The 19020-nt window shown below is 38.1% G+C and overlaps 1 protein-coding gene across 2 annotated transcripts in view; it reads right to left on the reverse strand.

Moving 5' to 3' along the window:
* Positions 1-3594: 3594 nt before the first annotated feature.
* The window catches only part of ANKRD10 (ankyrin repeat domain 10), a 37588-nt gene continuing 22162 nt past the window's right edge, over positions 3595-19020 (reverse strand). The window contains exons 4-6 of one of the 2 annotated variants that reach the window (XM_035318153.1): positions 12031-12266; positions 8126-8221; positions 3595-5271 (exon numbers count right to left, since the gene is read on the reverse strand). In XM_035318153.1, the coding sequence (XP_035174044.1) occupies positions 4784-5271; positions 8126-8221; positions 12031-12266 (820 nt within the window). In that variant the 3' untranslated portion in view covers positions 3595-4783. The remainder of the gene's footprint in view (positions 5272-8125; positions 8222-12030; positions 12267-19020) is intronic. The other variant, XM_035318159.1, reaches the window with a different exon arrangement.

Here is a 19020-nt window from a genome sequence, read left to right on the forward strand (position 1 = left end):
TTTTTTTTTTTTTTTTTTTTTTTTTTTTTTTTTTTTTTTGTCTGAAACCAGCAGTGTGTGTCTTGTCACTGTTTTCAGACAGAAAGCTCAGGGAATGGAAGGTGTGAAATATCTGGGAGTCATTAAGCAGTGTGGCAGAAATGTAGTTCCCAATTGCCAGGAATAGCAAACCTTACTCACACAAGCCTCCTTTTCTTTTCTTGGTTGGGCTGGGACTCAAAGCTTTCCTGCCCTGTGGATCTGCGTTCCCCAGGCCAGTGGCAGCAAGCAGGTAAGGTGCTCCTGGGGTGCCTTCTTCCACTACCATCTCTTCTTCCATCCCCAGCTCACCAGCCTCCAAACCAAGGCACCCAGGACTTGCTCCTTGGAGCATCAAGAAATTTTGTTTTAGCTGTAACTTTGCCTCAAGACATAATTCTAGGTCTGTTTTGTGCTCAGGACGTACTTTGATGTTTATGAGGTAGCTCTTTCAGATGTGTTAACATTTGTGACCTGAATGGTGGAAACTCCTTATTGATTTGTCGCTTAACTGTAAATATTAAACTGGGGTACCACTTCAGACTGCAGAAGGATAGTTTGTTGAATAAGTTTAATAAAATAGACTCAGAATCTTTTGCTAGCTCAAGGAATGTGAATCTGAACAGGGGTCAAGATCCGACTACAATCAGGTGCAAGAACAACATTTAGAAAACTTTACAGGGTCTGAAATCCTTTGCAATGTGTCTCAAAGCTGAGTGGCATCTAATCTGATAGTTGTGTTTCAAATTATAGCCTTCTTTCACAACTTTTAGAACTCTAGACGAATATTTTATCTGTAAGCATGGGCTAAAGCTTTAAAAATATTAAAGGCTGCAACAGTATTTAAAGTTGTCCATAACTCCCTCAAAAGAACCGTTTTTCTCTTCCAACCTTGCCAAACATAAACTACTTGGTCAGAAATTTTCCGTATCAAACTACTGCCTGAATCTATAATTATTTATATGTCTGCCCAAACTTTGCAGATGGGCAGAAAAACAAAACAGGAGAGCAGTTACATTTGGGGAGAATTAGGGCAAAAACGTCTATATAAACTGGAAAAAAAATCAACTGAAATTTCACACTAAATCAAACCTCAGTAAAGGGGGCAACCAGGAGGATGCTGACGGTAACCAGTCAGTGCATTCCATATGAAATACATGGAAGGGCAATGGCATTAAGTCTAGGTGAAATTAGATAGCTAGAAAGTAGACTTTAGATCAGAGAACCATTCCCAGAACCAAAATAATGCTAAGGCAAAGTATCACTTAAAACAATGTTCAGCTGATAAAAGCCTTGAAAGGGTCTAGAGGGGAAGACATATGAGGAGCGGCTGAAGTCCCTTGGTTTGCTCAGCCCCGAGCAGAGCAGGCTGAGGGGAGGCCTCATGGCGGCCTGCAGCTCCCTCACGAGGGGAGCGGAGGGGCAGGCGCTGAGCTCTGCTCTCTGGGGACAGTGACAGGACCCGAGGGAACGGCATGGAGCTGGGACAGGGGAGGGTCAGGCTGGGGGTTAGGGAAAGGTTCTGCACCCAGAGGTGGTCAGGCACCGGGACAGGCTGCCCAGGGCAGTGGTCAGAGCACCGAGCCTGTCAGAGTTCAAGGAGCATTTGGACAATGCTCTCAGACACATGGGATGATTTTTGGGTGGTCCTGTGTGGTGCCAGGAGTTGGCCTCGATGGTCATCGTGGGTCCCTTCCAACTCAGGACATTCCATGATTCTGTGACTCTGTTAACAGCATCTGAAACTTCAACATGCAGGCCTGAAGAGGGCCTGTGAGCCCTACCAGGCTTTTCAGCTGGTTTAATGAAGCGAAACCAGAAAAGTCCTCAGCATTTTAACAGCAAGATATTTTAAAATAACGTCTCTGTGTCGTCATTGATTAAATGTAGAAAGACATGATTATACCTGCTACAACTAAGTCCACACTTGACAGTATAACTTCTTAATCTAGTAACTCCTCTCCTGCCAGTGGTGTAATTGGGTCTGTTAACTTCATTACTCTTACAGGTTCATTGCCTGCATACACTTGAAATTACAAGTCGAAAAACAGTAAATTCCAGAGGGTGCTATGGGTTTGTAACAGTACTCTAGTCATGCCTCTGGATCTGCCAACCTCAGCCCTGCTGTGATTTGATGACTCCCTATTTCACGTTCTACTAAAAATTTATGGAACAATTTAAAAACAAGATTTTGGTTGGCCTCTGATATTGTCTCAAAAAGCACCTGTAAAAAAGGCAGTCTCAGAACTCTTATAGTTTTTTTGTGTTTAAAGAACTCTACATCTCAGCTCATGTCTGAGAGCATACTGTCACAGACTTCTGCCTTTTGCAACATTACCAGTAATGGAAGCTACCTAGCAAACCCACACAGCACGTCTACGTCCTATGGTCTTCACTGGTCTTCTGCACTTAATTAGAATTTAATACTTAGCTTCCATTGTGCCTGGCAACAGATCCACACCTTGAGATCTGTCTGTCTACTAGCGTGTGGCTGAACACACACACACACAGATGAATTCACAAGAAGTGCTTGTCCAAATAAAGCTGCAAGCCTTCTCTTTGAATTTGAAACACCGCCGTCTTCCAAAGTATTTTAAGGTGAAGAGACATGAAAAGCAAGTAAGTGAAACCCGAGTGTACACAGTTCTAAAGACCGTGTCTTACAGGCTACAAATCTTGTAATGTTAGAGTCATGTACCTAAAATTTTAACATGTGAACAGACACATGCAAACTTAGTTGATACCCAAAGAAAATCCTTGAGGAATCAGTTTATAGCTAAGTACTTAAGATGACAGTGATTATAATTACTCTAAGATGCTTTATTTGAAAAACAAAAAAGCACATGCAACAAGCTCTGTAAATACTAAAAACAAACAAACAACAAAAAAACAAACCAAGCACAACAACAAATTTAAGCTAATGTCTTGTGTTAGCCTGATGGCAACAGCACGTGCCTCCAGGCACTACATCAGCAAATTAAATCTAAGAACACAGCCGGGATGCAGTTCTTCAAGCACATGCAAGTAGTTACATGCATGCCAGAAATAGCTTGTCTCAGGTGGGATTCACCTTTCCTTAATCATCTTGTTTGTCTCCAGAAGGCACCGAGGAGTTTTGCTGGTCTGGCCAACAATCTGCAAAATGCCCGGTCAATTTTCCTACCAGTGCAGCTCAGCAAGAATGCAGCTCTCCATCTGAATACACTGCAGGTGTTGTGTAGTGAACCACACGGAGTGTAAAGGGCATTTAAAATATTGACTTCTCTGCAGTCTGTACCATTTCATGTAAAAATGTTCAAGGGAGAGGTACAGTTTCCAGGAAAATCAGACAGCCAGTGCTTTTAACCTATTTTTGCAGTGCAGGGCTGATACAACCTTTACAGTCAGAATATCTTGTGTGTGTTTCTGTGATTCAGTCAAGGACAATTTACTCAAGTTGTTCACATTTGCTTCCACACAGTGACAAAATTAAGCAGTTCTACAGTTGCCCTGAGAAAGATCACGGAGAAACATGATTTAAAAGCTACTAAGGACTTGCTCAAATTGCCAACAAAAATATAACGTCTAAACACAGCATTCAGATACAATGTAATATGTTTATTTTTAAATCCAATTTGTAAAGGTCCCTTTTTAAACAAAACAAACAAAAAATCAACACAATTCAGAGGGCTTATCTCGTTTACCATATTCTTCCCATCCACTCTTCATTTATCATATCACAAAGCAGCAACTTATATTATTAGTGCTCGTATAGTGCACTTATATGAATTTTGATTTGTGTATTAAGCTTTAAATACAATGTATATCCATGAGCATAGCCCAGAGTACACAACATTACATTTTCAAAGCATGTTAAAAAAAGGACAGTAAATGTATATCCAAGACAGTCAAACTCAAATATTTTGACCTGGCAAATTCTCTAACAAGTAACAGTAATTTTAAACGGCATACAAAGCGGAACAGTGCCAACATGCCTCCAGTCTCTGAGCTATGGTAAAATATCAAGCATACACGTAAAGAAGAGAAGCAAAAGGAAGATGCCACAAATTCAGAACTAACCTGAGGCACACCCAACTGCGACTGAACAAAGGCAACCCACCTTCCCACTCTATAATGCAAAGAGCCCCACAACAACAAAAAGCACTCCTATGCTACGGAAAAGTTAATGTTTAACTTTTTCCAAATTTTGTCTCTGCATTTTTAAACAACTTGCTCAAAAAATGTAAAGATGAACATCTAATTATACTGAACAAACGTACAAAACCGTAAAGTCAGAGAAGCTCCGTAAGATTGCCACTTTTCAACCTTGCATAGTGATAGCTGGCATTGATATTGCTACCATAGCTTCAGCAGAAGATAGGGAAAAGGAAAATCTTTACTTCTAAGTATGCACATATGTAACATTTTCTTCACAAAATTCATTTAAACATTGTTTTAATAAAAGGGGAAACAGCTCTAAAAAGGGAAGGATAGTGTTCACAAGCTGAGAAATAAAAAAATACAAAACCAGAACATTCCATAAAAAATGAAAATAATAACCATTCCATCATAACAGCACCTAATTTATCACTAAATAAGCCCCATACATGCAACAAACTACAACTATTGTATAAGGCTGTCAAATTAAAGGTTTACTTTTCATATAAACAAAGTGTAAAAATAGCAATAAGTTGCAATCTTCAAATTTAATGCTATGTGAGGATTTTGTCCCCCCAGATTCATTTGGTAGCAATTTCAATATGCATTTGATACAAAGGTCATCGATCTAGGAACCATGGTACAAATACATTGTGCCTAAGACAGTATTGTCATACCTCTGTTCAACTTTGACAGAATTGGAATGCTCAACAACACTACTAAGCTCGGGGATGCTTTCAGCAGTATCCCCAAAACCATGGTAGTGTCCATAGTGCAAAGTATCTCCAGGGTCTTCCACCCACGAGGGCCGGTTAGAGACGCAGCTGCTCGGGCTTCCATTCAGATGAAGAGACCCACACATATCAGTGGGATTATTCATGGCCTTTTCCGGCTCCTCGGTGCCATTACTGGCGGTATGAATTCGATGCCTACCGGGAGAAGTTATCCCAGGAATGATCCCGTTAGGTGTGATTGTTAAACACTCGTCACGCCTGGTATCCATCCCACTGAGCTGCTGTGCGGCGGTGAAATCCAAATGTCCATTGATGGCACATCCATTTGTCAGTGCATTCAATATGGAGCTACTGCTATTCATATCTGCATTAAGAAATACACCTGTCACCAAAAATTAAGAATAAATCGAAATACATCAAAATGTCTCCACTATACTCCACTGGTTTTAAAAACGATTCCATACACAGCTTTGTAAATAAATCTACCCTCTCTTCATTTGTAACAACACAGGTAGTTCAAAGTAAGGAGAGCTGATCACTAAGCTTGAGCCATGGATCGTGATGTCGAAATATCTATCTACGTTCAATGTGCAAATATACTCGTATTAATCTTTCAAAGACAAGGTGAATTGCTCAGAAATGATTTCATTTAACTCTATGAAACAAGTGTAGCAGGCAGCATTCTGGACAGCATTTTGAAAGGTGGAATAAAAGGCTTCTTTCCATCCTAAATGCAATGCCCTCTTGGGATAAAAGATTATATATGTACAAAAACTGAGTATCTGCGAGAGGGTGATGGGTTGTTTATTTTATTTTATTTTCAGTAATAATTAATCTCTGTCTCTCTCTTTTTTTTTTTTTTTTTTTTTTCTTTTCAGTGGTCACTCCCACAGCATGGTATACTCCGAAGTAGGCCAACAAAAAAGAAATATTATGCTGGGAGGCTAACATAAAATGTTTCAAAGTTCCTTTATTCAGAAAGTACTTCAGTTTATCTAGCAGCCTGCTAGATAAGATCGTAAGCAGGTTTATATTTAATGAGTTTATAATAACATCTGTACAATCCACATGCAAAAGGCCATACAATAGCAACAGCAGAGTGCACAGAAGACTAAAAAAGGTTAATGGCAGGAAACAAAGTTCTAAAAATGTGCATGCAAAAAAAGAGACAACTGTTTTAAAGCAATTTCTCCTTTGAATTTAGTAATTAGTACAATAATTATTATTTCCATTAACAGATTTCAGCAGTGTGTCTGAAATGTATTTTTTTGCAGTGGTACTCAAAAGTAGTAGCTCAAAAGCTGCATGATATATTCTGCCTTAAAAATGCCTACTAGTAAAGGATGTTTAAAAGGTACATCTATATTGGTGAAGATTAGCAAGGCAAACGTAGAAGTACAGACCTCTAAGGTGACATGTAAAGATTTTACATTGTTCTTGTGCTCGGATATGCGCACATATGTTTGCGTATACAGGAATGCATAAACCCATGTGCAAAACAGGGCTGTATTTACTCTGTATTTCCAAATCAAGCCCATAAGTTAGTCTGTGGGTGACTTTCCACGATTATAAAACGTTTGGCTTTTGTTTAAGTGATGGATTATGAGTACCACTGTTTGACAAGGAAGAACCAGAAGCTCTGGTTCTCTATTAGTCCTTCGCATGGATATGATCTGGAATATGGATTACGATACTGATACTTCACATACAGCAATACACAAGGCCAAGAGATGTGTTAGTTTTGTAACTCGGTGATATACTAACCGGAATTTCCTGGTTCATCCCTACATGAGTTAAAATAACCACATCAACTCAACTCGCTAACCACAAACTCTCACTGAAAGTGAAAAAAAAGCACCCAAACCCATCAAGACATCGAGGCTAATACTTCAGTGATGAAAACGCACAGAAGCAATTTCAGATAGTGTTTATTAACTGAAAAGTGCAAAATGTTAACTGTTTAAAAATAAACCCTTATAGGCTGGCTTTGCCAAATCAAATTTAATAAAAATGGCACTACTGTTAGTTAATATGCAAAAGTAGGTAATGAATAATTCAAGTGATAATTATAGGATGTTACTACTTGTTAAAAATTAGCACCTATAGTAATAGAGAATAGCTATGAAAGACAATCATTTTTCCATAAATAAGAACACTTGGTAATTATCACTGGAAAATATCATAATCTACTTTTTAAGTACTGACTGTATATATATGTATATATATTACTTCTAATATATATTAAAATATCTATCCGTTATCATTCCCTTTGGCAAATCTGATCTGTGGTACAAAGCATAAACATTTTTATCACAGAACGCACTAAGAAATTCATTTCTCAATATAATGATAACGCACTATAATAGTAACTCTATAAACACCCCGGGGTTACCAAAAGCGTCTTGATTCAGCAGCCCTGAAAAAATCTGAGACCATTAACATTCGCTAACACTGCTAACATGATGACTGTTTCATGAAGATCAACGTACAAAGTCCAAACAATTTTCCAAGGTACTTTAGTTCCAAATACCACTTTAAGACCAGCAATATGCAGCTTTTGATTTGCATTAAAAACCACAGATTTGCTCATGGCAGGATCCTGCACTTATATTGCTGTCTGAATAAATTTTCAGCACACTACGTATGTCTAGACTATTCTGTATAGCGTTTTTTTGAACTGTTTTGAATATAGTTTAGTTGTTATATTACTGTCAAAGCTATATAAGTGCTACAATGTTTCCCTATCAAGTCTTATTAGCAATTAAATCTATTTAATGGAAATGAAATGATTCATTTAAATTGTTTCTGAATTTTCTTTAACCTGAAATCATAGCAACTAAAAGCAAGGCACAACATAATACAAGCCTTAAGTTAAAAGTGAAACAGCCATTCTCGATTTCTGTTTATCTGAGAACTACTAACAAACCTTCTCTTTCACCATTACAGTATTTGTCATGAAACAGCTAATTTTAGATACCCACTAAAACCCCAGAATAGTGGGCGTTACAGCAATACAATAGTTTTCGAGACTCTAGATGACAATGTGCAAAAGTAAAGGATTAAGTCTTAAACTTAAAAATAAAATGCATATTGGTTCTTGCAACGACAAGGCGTTTGCATTGCAGAAACAGTGTATATTTCAATTTCTTTTGGTCCAACAGAACTACTCTCCTGTTGTTTGGTGTCTTCAACCATTTGAATGTTGTTGTAGTTAACAGGAAACTGTCCACTCCCACCTGATACAACAGCAAACTCTCTGTCAACGTGCATATTGTCAGCATCGTCCTCAACTCCTCCATTCATCATTGGTATCAAGCCATCAAAGCTGTAAGCTGATTGGAAAAAAAGAGGTAAGCTTAGTCACTGGGGCACACTTGAAAATTCATAGAATCATAGAATCATAGAATATCCTGAGTTGGAAGGGACCCTTAAGGATCATCAAGTCCAACTCTTGACACCGCACAGGTCTACCCAAAAGTTCAGACCATGATTCACCCAACAGATGAGTATTCACCCAACAGATGAGTATTTTGGTTATTAAAAACTTTCTACATAGAAATCTTGGAATCACAGAAAGGTTTGGGTTGGAAGGGACCTTAAAGCCTACCCAGTTCCAACCCCCTGCCACAGGCAGGAACACCTCCCACCAGACCAGGTTGCCCAAAGCCCCATCCAGCCTGGCCATGCATCTTCATTTTTTGCTTTTGGAAGCTTCTGGCGTGTTTTGAGATTCCAGATGTGCAATAAGCAAATGCTCAGTAGTTGCATTTTTATTTTTATCTCTCAAAATGGAGAAGAATTACCAGAGCACCTATCAGACTTTGCAACTGTGTATCAAGCAGTTATTAGCCTGATGTGCTAATGGGTTGACTAAAGAGTAATTTAGGTTATCCATCTTTAGGCTTTACAGTGTGCCCAGTGGATAAAAAGCAGTCTCTATCCCAGAGGACGTCCGCCTGGCCAGCCGGGACTGCTCCCTCCTTGGCTCCCAGTTCCCAGAAATCCACACCCCGGCCCTGCAAGACTGCTCCGGGGATCCCTTCAAGAGCTGAACAAACTGATCTCTTTTCTGATAAAGCCAAAAAGTGGCTAGACTGCTATGGTAAATGCTTTAACAAGCCAGACGGGCTCGACTGCACTGGTTCTTTTAGCTACCAGCTGAGGTACTCCTCTGCTACTAGCCCAGCAGACCCTGCACTGCTCTCACACTGACACTAACACACCTTTCTGTACCCTGCATACACTCAGCATTATGTTTTAAAGGGCTACATTAGTAGACTGCGAGTCAGCTTGCACTACCTTGGGCACAACAGAAATTTCAGCAAATTGTTTGTAAGGATCCTCCAGCAATTACTAATGTGTTTCAGGGCCAAAGAGCTCACACAGGGCTTAAAGGAGACCAGGGCTCTTGGATCAGCGAACCTCACACCACCCTAAACCAGAAAGGAAAAGGTGTTTTCTGCAGCTACCCAGAGGAATATGATGTGCAGATCCCCGCTGGCACATCCAAGGGTACACCCAGCACTGTTCCCTGTCCCCATCCCACAAAGAGCATGCTGAGGGCCATGATGCTGATAGGGTCGGTCACCTCTTGCGCACAGCAAGCCAGCGTTGCGTGGAGCATGCAGGGCAGCCTGCCAAGGGCCACGAGCTGGGTGGATGGGGAAAGGACTGAGACAAATGCACCCCTGCGAGCGGTTGGCCCGGCGTGCATCACCTTTGCATTTGACCCTGTGCACCAAGCAGCCTGGGAAGCAGGGAGAAGTTGCTGGAATGGACGTAAAACCCTGCTAATGTTTCTACGTCAAAACTATCTGGTGTGCATTCTGAATGCTGTCTTGCAACAGGAGTGGCTACAGATGTATATTTGTCACATTCAGCGTAAGGTGCTCATTTCTATATTCCAAGAGAAGAGAGTAATTCGTTTCCACCGCAGTGTATCGCGTATCCGTGTCACATAATTTTGAGGCCAAAGGGTTTTAATACTGTGTGCCTGATAGCATGTACGTGTGTGCATATAAACAAAATCGTGTGTACGTAGCTCTTGCCCCCTGCCCGGTTTAGGTATTTTAGGACAAAGCACGGCTCAAGTATTTCTCCCAGCTCTACTGCTCACGGTCTCATTGTAAGGGGCACATGCTGTGCCTAGGCACCCTGTATAGGTTTGTCCAAAGGAGTGATTATTCTAATTCAGGGTAATTCAGGGTACCCTACCCCTCCCAGCAAACACAGGGCACCTGCACTCTTTAAAACACAGAACCTCCCATGCAAACAGCTTTAAAGTAAAGGACTATAGGACAGCGTGCCTTTGATAAGGGTAAAATTGCCACAAAAGTGGTAGCGTTTTGCAAAAAGGCTAGCTAAGCACAAAGATATACTGATGACTTCTCTTTACTCACCTTTACTGTTTACAAGGTGCCTCAAGACCAGCGACTCATTCCCACTCCAACAGACTTTCTGCATTAATATGATAGATATTTCTGATGCTGATGCCTTTGAAGGCAGACACGTCTGATCAGAAACTTCACTTTCAACAGTTTGGATGTACCTCTCAATTACTCTAAAAACCCTCAAGCAAATGCTTGCAAAGGTCTTAAAAAATCATACTTGTAAAAAAAAAATTCAAAAATTACCCACACTGCTTCTCAAGCATCTCCTGAATTGGTTAGGAGACCTCATTCACTTAAACCTATCTTGTTTATTTGCCCCATCTAACTCATCCGCAGCTGCAACTGTTTATGCTGAAAGGAAATGCAGATACCGCTATTTCTTGGCAACATGTATCATAAAAATAGCTAGCCCAGTGCCCCTCCTGCACATTTAGGGGAAACACAACCTCGTGACTAGATTGGAGGAATTTTCTGAAACTAAGAGATCGCTGGTTATGAACATTCAGAAGGAAAAACTCTTCAAAAACAAACAAAAAAACCATCATCAACAACAACAACACTTTCCATTTAAGCACAGGCTCTCTTCTCCACCAGAATGCATTTAGTTTAGACCAACCACATAAAGCAGCATACCCTAATGAAGATTGGCCATGGAGTCCCATGTTAATGCCTGATTCTGGGATAGCTGAAACGGTGGCTGGATGGTCAGTACTAAAGCAAATACTACAGAGAGACAATATTGATGTCATTTACATTGATTGTCATTTACATCAGTTTTAAAACATTGCTTTGGCCTCATTTCCACTCTTGATAACTGGAATTAAGCACCAGCTGAGCCCATTTTATTTAGCTTATTGGAAGCCACACCTGTTAAGACCAACATAAACTTTAACTGATGGAAGTGTCTTCAGTGATGACCTGCCAAGTCCTTCTCCCACTGCTGGCTGTAGGAACAACAAAGGTTCGAATACTGAATGCTGGATTCCTTTTAATAAGAGTTTAATGGGATGACCATAGCATGAAATAGAGGATATTCTCTCTGTTATTCAAGGTATTTATAAAATTTTAAAAAGACTTCTTAGTATAGCCACCAAAGCAAGGTACTACTCCATCAGGGCTGGCAGGGGAAGCAGCGTTATCCTCATCATACAAGGCTGAATATGAATCCTCAAGATTCATTCTAGTCTGACATCCTCCTGTAACTTATCCGTTCCCTTTGGAACACAACCCTGGAGATACAATGTATGCTCACGTAATGTCACAGATATAATCTTTATCAATTGAGAAACTTTTTTTTGCATCACATTTATTTCATCCATCTTGCCTAGTAAACAGTTTCTGAAGTGTGAATGAATCCTGAAATGGAAAATTACCACCAGAACACCCAGGCTTCTTTGTGAATTAAGGCAATATTATGTTGCTCTCCAAAACAAGAAGAAATTGAGGAAGGAACAGAAGCTAATTTCAGCTGCTGCTCTTCTGCATGTTATTCTTGGCATCATGTAACTGCAGAACTCTCCGGAAATAGAAATTTCTGAACATGCCAAGACGCTAACAGGGATCTTAAGGCATATGTATATTCTTCAAAGGATGGAAAGCTTTATTTACCTACCTCTTGTATTCATATGTAGTTTAAATATGTTGGTGAGTTTGTGAATAATACTCAACATCCAGTCTGAAAGGCTTTAAAATGTTTATTTTCCTTTCTTGGCAACACCATCACCCCATCCCTTTTACCTCTAATGTCTCACCTTCCGTTCTAGCTTTCTTTACTCCAGCAGACTCCGTATCTTCAAAGGATCTCTTTCGACTTGTCCCACCACTGAATGGATTGGGACCTGCGTTCTGATGAACCCCATTTAAGGTGCCATTGCTATAGTAACGATTCAGGTGACAGTTCTGGAGGTTCAAGAGAAACTGGGCACATTCTTGGAAGCCCTGGGTATGTGCAAGGTCTGCTGCTGTCAGGCCACTGGCATTTCTCAAGCTGTACAATACAAAGAAACTGAATTACACTCATTCATCAACCTAGCAGGCTGCTGCTGCTGCCCTTACTGACTATCTATCTGTTGGCGATGAGAGAAAGCATACACTTAGCAAATTTCCATTAAGAAATTAGTTATCAATCTTAGTATTATAACTAACTTAACTTTTCTCACATATATCTGGCTTCTAAGCAAAATTTGGGAGACAAAACACTTTAAAATAAAATCAATACACTATATGCCTTAAAAAAGCATCTTCCTATTTAAACTTCTCAAAATGCTTTATTCTAAAATAGTCTGAAGACCTGATCTTTATGTAAACTTCAGACTAATTTAAGCCTTGAATGTTACCATCTTCTGCAGTTTATTTTGCAATCTATATCTTGAGTAAAAGATCAAATACTCAAAGCAAACTTAACATGACTTGGCAATTGTCCATGGCATTCTGGTTTCTAAGGTAACAACAACATCACTGTTCCTCCTAACAATAAAACATACACATACATAGAAAAAAAAGATAAAATGCTATACTTAGTTATGCTTTGCTTGTAGGTTTTTTTTTTTTCTGGTTTGTTTCTTATTTCAAAGTGTGTGACATCATAAGCGTTGGGACTTGCTTTGTTATTTGAACCAAGACTTTCCACGTACAAGAGAAATGGCACAGGATTTTGAATAACCTAGTATGTCAAGGAGCTTATAAACGAACCCAGGTAAGACACAGACTTGCGGACGTTTGATTTGCAAGAATGCTGTAGGCCATGTATTTACACCAACATACAGTATGTCTGTGCTTAGAAATACAGAATCCTGTCATAAGGAAGCGCAGAGAACTGGCAACAAGAAGGCTAGAAATGACACAACTAGACTGTGAAGCAAAAGATGCCAATGAATCTTTCCTAGTTTTTCCCTCCTTTCCAAACATAGCCAACTCGTCAGAAACATGGATTTTTGTTTCTTGGCTTCAGTAGTTCATACTACAGTATATACTGCAGTAGTTGAAGTCTAAGACTTAAACATCCAGAAAGAGACTAGCCACAGAATGAGAATTCAGAAGATGAATAGACCTGATTCCTCTGTTGTAACTCATACGAAGTAGAAAACAACTCAATCCAGCTCATGCAAAGAACACAAGGAACAAAGCTCAGCTTCACTTCCTAGAACATTGCAATTTATTTGCTATAACAATGAAAGACCAGAAAAGTCTTTAGTAACTATTACAGCAAGACTTATTCCATAAATGAATACAGCTACATTATGTAAGACTTGGAAGGGTAATTGAAACACTACAGAATCAGAAAGGTTATTAACTAGGAAAGATAAGGGTGATTTCATTCAATTTTAGAATTACTCTAAGTGATCACCTACTTGGACTACTAGTGAAGATCCAGAGAACAGCAGCAAAGAGCATCTCAGAAAGCAAGACTTTAAAAGACTGAAAAAACTATTTGGTCAAAAGAAATGAAATCTCAAGGTGGAGATACTAGCTTCACACACCTAACAGGCAGCTGCAAAGAGTGCTGGCAGTATATGAATGGGATTAACAAGAGCTAAGTATATTTTAAATAAGGCACTGGGAGAAAGTTTCAGAGTATATAGTTAGTTAGGGTTGTTGAATCTCCAAAGTGTTTTTTCACCTGCTCCTTTTTAAGAACAGACTATGAGGTCAGAAATTTTGTGAAACAGAGTCGATCCCTTCCAATACTACACCAGATGGCCTGTTGAGGTTCCTGGTAACCAGCATTCAGTGCTCTTCTGGCAGTTCTAATTTATTTGTGTTGCAATCTGGATATAATATTTCAATATTGATTTTGAACAAAGTGAGTAACTCCATTCTGTCTGATCTGTTTTAAATTTGCTGGCCCAAAAAGGACAATAAAAGAAATCTACATGAGCAAATTGAAGATATGCAAAGATAAAAAGATGACCAAAACAATATGGTGTCGACTGAACACCTAATTTAATAAAACACCAACGAATAATAATTCTACCACTTAGCAAATATTATTGAACAGTATAACTGCTTTGGAAAATGGACTGTAAGCCATAAAAATAGACTGTAAGATTTAACTGGAAGACAGACTTTAAGTCACCATTTCCCAAAGTAATGGTGATATAAGCTGCAAGGGGCATTTGGAGATGTATGAACTAAGACCCAAGAGTGTAAGGCTACGTGTACTAAATTTGGAGAAAGTTTGTTTCCCAGAAACAAAAGAATGAGATCTGAATGTCTGACAGATTTCAATACGTAATCAACTTAGTAAGATTTTTTTAGATCTCTCCCCTCCCCACTTCTTCTTAAACGCCTTATTCCTAACAGGCGAACAAAAAAGTACTTGTCCTAAGGAAGTATTTTAGAAATATTGCACAGATTTTCTAGAGGCTCAAGCAGCTTGGATATAACATTCTTGATTCTAAGAGTTTGGAAGTTTCTCTCTTAAAAATCTGAGTCTGAACTTAACCTAACAATCTCACAAGAACTCACTTTGGAAGGTAGCAAAAACAAAAGAAAAAAATATAAAGTAAAATCAAATAAAAGGGGATGTAGATGACTCTAGGAACTCACTGGCCAACTGCTACTCAAGAGAAAACAACTGTAAAGTTCTTTCTCCTCTCTCTCAGTAGGAATAATAATACGAGGAATTCTTCTACATTCAGTTGTCAAGTTCCGTGAATTTAATAGAAACTTGATTATTCTAGGACTTTCAAATCCTTTCACATTTCAGTTACACATGCTTGTATTCCAGTATTTTCAGGAAGGAGAAAAGCAGAAGTCAACAGAAATTGCACAAACTTTAGGTTGAATTTTCTCAAAAAACAACCTAGAAAAATAATGTTGTACTTCTTTAGCAGCTTTTTTAGCCAGCTCTAGGGAAAAAAAAATCTGCCAGTGGGAACACAAATGGCTAAAAGAACTAGCCATGCTACACTAGCTCATCATAAACGCAAGAAAAAATGGCAAACTCAATGAGCCCATACATAAACTGGAAGGATAAAGCCCTTAACAGGTATCACAGTTTTACCAGATTGGAATGGCTTTATGACATGAATTCATCAAGAAGTGTTTCCAAAATACGTAATTAAATAAACAAGAAGTAATGCCATCACTGTGAGGATTTTGAGTGCATAACAGAAAAATCCAGTCTAATATAGCCTTTCTAGAAACCCTGAAGTGGAATACTAGAAAGAATTAAAAGGCTCAGACATCTACTCCACCATTCTTTAAAAGCACAAATCTGGACTTTGAGTAGTACTCCGCTGTTGCAGCAGCAGTTACAAGGAACTGGGAACGCTTCTGCTGAATCTCAAATTACCTCAAACGACGCCAATGTTTGGAAACGAAGCAGCTAGCTCTGCTAGGTCCATAAGCTAATATAAAAGCTGTTAATGTAAACAGACTTTATTACAGAAAGGAAAACAGAAATGGTTCACTGCACTGACCACGTATAAGACACTTAAGGAGTTCAATCTCTTACACGCAATCTATCTCTATGTCAGTCCTTGATTTTGAACTGCAATTACGCAAACTATCAGGTGAAAAAAGAGGAGAAATAATTGAAGATTCTTTTGGATATTAAGCAGACTATATACGACACAGACTGCATTATTAAAAAAATAGGGAACTCAGAGAGGTAATGACTATATTTAAGTAAATTGTCAACTGCCTCAATTATTAGAGATGTCCCTTGAAAGACACATCCCTTCATTTCTCACAGCTGCTTACAAAAACAATTTGATTACATAAAGGGTACTTTAACTAAAACGCATTTCAGGACTTGGGCTGTGAAAGAAAAGCAGTGGAAAATGCAAATCTTTGGACAAGATGAATGGAAATACCTCAAAATTTCATGTTTCTTGAAAAATTTTCTTTTCCACCCATCCTTGATTTTTTTTTTTTTTTAGTTAAAGATCCTTTCAATACTAGTTTTGAGCTGACTTTAACCCTAACCTTGAAATAACCAAAGAAACTGAGAACACAGTATTTGATATTAAATCTTGAGGTAAGCGGCCCTTTTATTCCTTCTCATCATACTGCAAATACGACAGTGTTATTTCTCCAACTATTACTCAGAATTTATAACTTAGTAAGGAACTTTTCTGCAGGTTTTCTCTCTCCCCCCTTCTCTCTCTCATTTTTTTTTTTTTTCCTTAAGATACTGCACTTGAAAACAAGCTTGTATTTCCTTTTAGGCGTTTTCTCAAAACTAGGCTACCTAGCTGAAAGAAGACCAAGCACGTCACAAGCTACACAGACCGGTATTTTCCAAAGATGTTTTTATGAAGTAGATATCAGATGTGAAAGGATGGAAGAAAGTCTTATTAAAGAAAAGAAAGTCAGGCTAAGCCTTGAAAAGTTACACGCGTTTTACAATTAGATAGTCTTTTATTAAATACCATTCTTTGACTAAGTACAGTATTTTCTAATGGTTGTCCTATTTACCGTCAAACCCCCTCTCTTCTCCAGTAAATCAAGTCCAAAAAAATAGATGTCTCTGAAGGAGGTCAGTCCAGCTACAGTAACAGGTGGAGAAGCTCAGGAAAGCACACTGAGAACTATACCTCTGAAAAGACAATTCTGTGTGGTTTTGTTTTTTTTCTTTGGCACCTGCTCCAGACAGGAATATATATAAAGGGTTGAGTTGAATTGACAAAAGTGAGAAAAATCTGACTTAACCTTACCCAGAACTAAGTGCAGTTTTCGTTGTCACAAAATTGACTCACTCTACATTTAGAAAGCACTAACCTTGCATCATTTCCATTTGATTTTCCATTCATATTTGAAAAACAAATGAGTCCCCTTAAGATAACTTGGCAATATTTCATTTTGCTTTATAGTTTATTCATTGTATTTATATAACTCTTATTACTGCAGATAAATTAGAATCACAAAGCATGATGTTATTTACCCTCAGCCTTCTTTGTAGACAAAAATCCAGGAGCTGGGAATGATAAAGATGTAGTATTTTCCTTGAAGAATGGAAGTATGGGATGCTAACACCAAAGCAAAAGAAAATAATACAATTGGAAAGATACATTTTCATACTATAAAGTTATTATAAATAGAAAAGGTCCATGAGAGAAGTTGAAGGAAATCTGAATATGGAGAAGTAGAAGTAGGTGACCTTGAGGTTTCTTGACAGATTACATTTAACACTTGAAGTCTGTAGTGACAAGTGTTTTACAAATGAACTGAAAGCACGCAAGCACGCACTGTTTATTAAGAGTTAAAACTCTGACTTTTGTATAGACATTTATTCACATACCTTCTATAGTGCTTAAACAACACTCTTACAACCCAGTATTTCTTCATCCATCAAGAGATGTCCACAGGCAGTCTTCAAAACTGACTAATTTCGGCATGTAGAGGACTTTTTATTTTTTTAATTTTGTTTTTCTCCCTCCAGTTGACATCACAACTCCCATTTCAAAGGCCCAGTTCATCTGAGAGTCTTGGTATCAAATTAAAGCAGCTATAAAGACAACACTGTTGAAGCTTATGCTTCCCTACTTCTGAAATGCTTTTAAAAGGGCTGTGTGTGCAACTCAATTGTTGTTCATAAATAAATAAATATCCTGGCCAAACAGGATTTGCATATAGAAACACAAAGTTAACTTTCAATTTAGCCTTAGTTTAGGGAGACTTTTATTATGTCAATCTAACCACAATTTGTTGCTTTGAGAAGTTCACTAAAGGAAGGAAAAAATCTGAGGCAAGCTCAAATATGGAAGATAATTCCACTGTGATTGAGGTACAGAAAGTACAAAAGATTTAACTTAAAATTGTTCAATTGTACCTTCTTGTTAGAAAGATTTACTTCAAGATAACTCTAAAAAAATTACTCTTAGAAGGATCTGTAGAAAGAAAGACTTGTGTTTCTTGCATTGACTTATAAATTATACTGAATTTACTTAGACAAACTTAATTCTAAGTTGTTTTAGTTGTTTGTATTTTTATACTCATTGTAAGAAAAAAATCAAGTACATTTCTGTGTCTATGTGTACTACTTGAAATACTCAATCTTCCACTTATAATGTCACATACCTTGAAAAATAAAACAAATGTTTGCTACAAAAATTCAACATTCAATCTTTTTGAAAAAACATTCATATGTAAAAAATCCTCTAATTTTAAAGTGATTACATCACCTACAGCTCACTGTGTTTTGTTAATGCCATGCGACAATCTAAGAAAATAAACCACAGTTTTTGTATATCAATGTAATATCTGTTAAAAAATACTGATCTCAACTTATCTATTGTTAGTTTACAAATAAAAAAAAAGTAGATAATTGTAAATTAGGGTAAGCAAAGCATGCAAATCTATAGATTCTATATCTGAATTCCTAGATTAGCATTAAAACCAATCACCGCAACAAATACCTCAACAGTATGCCTTGTGTGCAGAAAGGAAGCGATACTGAACATTCAATGCCACAACTGTAAGGTTTTCGGAGAAGCACCTGTGGCAGTTTCAGCAGTTTCTATATGGAATGCTCCCCCTTTCTAGGATTACTTGAAAAAATCAAGTCAATTCGAATTACGTAGCTGTAAAACATTGACATGTGTAGTTTTCACAGTTTCAGAATCTTCTGTTTGATTTAAACGGGCAATGGTGCATAAACAGGAAACTTATAATCATAAGGGATCACATATTTGCAGGCAACATTAAGATTAAAAGTTACATTAACATACATAAAGTGCTGTAGCACATTATTCATTATGTAAGCCATTCTCATGTGACCACCTTAACAACAAGAT

Source organism: Oxyura jamaicensis, chromosome 1, assembly GCF_011077185.1.
Source record: "Oxyura jamaicensis isolate SHBP4307 breed ruddy duck chromosome 1, BPBGC_Ojam_1.0, whole genome shotgun sequence".
In the NCBI taxonomy this organism is placed as follows: Eukaryota; Metazoa; Chordata; class Aves; order Anseriformes; family Anatidae; genus Oxyura; species Oxyura jamaicensis.